Raw genomic sequence first — 1,252 nt, 5'->3', positions numbered from 1 at the left:
GACTCGAGACAATGACTATGGGTACGTTGAAATGGAAAGCATTCCAGATCATGAGGGAGATGATGATATTGATGACTTCCAACACCATCAACGAGAAGGATTGCCTGATAAGGGGAACTTAGGGGAGATCCAGAATAAATCAAGGTTCAGGTCTGATGAACATGTTGATGAAGATCGAGACAGGAGTTTGGGGGGATTTGAAACAAGGAATACAGTGGAATTGAAGGATAAATACAGTAGCAGAACTTTGGCTCCCAAGGATGGTACAGTTTCCCAATCACCTCAAGATGCTATAAAAAAGATTGATAAAGAGAAGGTTAAAGCAGCTCTTGAGCGGAGGAAAGCCCGTGGAGACATAAATCGTAAAACAGACCATATGGACGAGCTCGAGAGAGAACTGGAGGATGTTGAATTGCCTGGTGAGTTCGACAAGATTAAGCTAGAAAACAAAAGGAGCTGGTCCAAATCTACAAACAAGTCAGAGCACGAAAACTCCCATCGCCCTTCTGGATATGGGCATGCGGATGATTTTCACACTGTAGAAGAAGGGGAAGTCGAACCATTTGATGACGACAGGGGATATCAGTCACCAAGGTTAGCCAATCGTAAGAGGAAGGCTGGTAGCCCTCTAGACAAGAAAGTAGATGGAAAGCTGCGAATTGATTACATGTGTGGGTCTCAAACACACCATTGACTGATCATTCAAGCTTGACTGTTCAACATGCTCCAAAGAATGTCAAATTGATCAAGTATTTATTGCACCGACTCGAAGAAATGGTCGACTACTTAGCTTGGCAATCTTTGCCAAATGTTTATTGAATAGCTCCATAAAATAGTCGAGTTAGGTGACTCTTAATTGGACGAATGATCGAATCGATCAAGTTAAACGTGTTTTTCACATGAGAATAATACTAGGAAAGATGGGACATCATTTGAAATGAAGTCAGATTCTCAATTGATCTTAAAAAAATATTTCTCATTTTCATGCACCTTTTTTTACGCGTTTTCTGTTCTTTCTTCGAAAGTCACCTCTTATGTAATAGAATTACCTCAAAAAAATTGAAAAGGTTTTGGCAGTAATTATGTCGCCTTTTACCTGAACTTATTTATTTATTTTTTTACATACTCATTTTCTACCACATATTTACATATAAAATTTTATCTCTATGTAAATTCAAAATTTTTTTCTACTTTTTAATCACATATTTTCCTAAAAATTACATTTAAAAATATTATTTTTCCCAAATAATGG

The 1,252-nt window shown here is 37.5% G+C and overlaps 1 protein-coding gene across 1 annotated transcript; it reads left to right on the top strand.

Annotated features, from left to right (window-relative positions):
* Positions 1–31: 31 nt before the first annotated feature.
* Positions 32–694, top strand: LOC111390501 (cyclin-T1-3-like). Its single transcript, XM_023015546.1, has one exon. The coding sequence runs from the start codon at positions 32–34 to the stop codon at positions 692–694; it is 663 nt and encodes a 220-aa protein (XP_022871314.1).
* The last annotated feature ends 558 nt before the right edge of the window (positions 695–1,252 follow it).

The sequence above is a fragment of the Olea europaea genome, unplaced genomic scaffold, assembly GCF_002742605.1.
Source record: "Olea europaea var. sylvestris unplaced genomic scaffold, O_europaea_v1 scaffold6851, whole genome shotgun sequence".
In the NCBI taxonomy this organism is placed as follows: Eukaryota; Viridiplantae; Streptophyta; class Magnoliopsida; order Lamiales; family Oleaceae; genus Olea; species Olea europaea.
Note: the sequence above shows the minus strand (reverse complement) of the source record. Positions and strands in the feature narration are given on the sequence as shown.

Coding starts and splice junctions, on each gene's coding strand:
- LOC111390501 (XM_023015546.1), top strand. CDS start 32: ATGGAAAGCATTCCAGATCATGAGGGAGATGATGATATTGATGACTTC.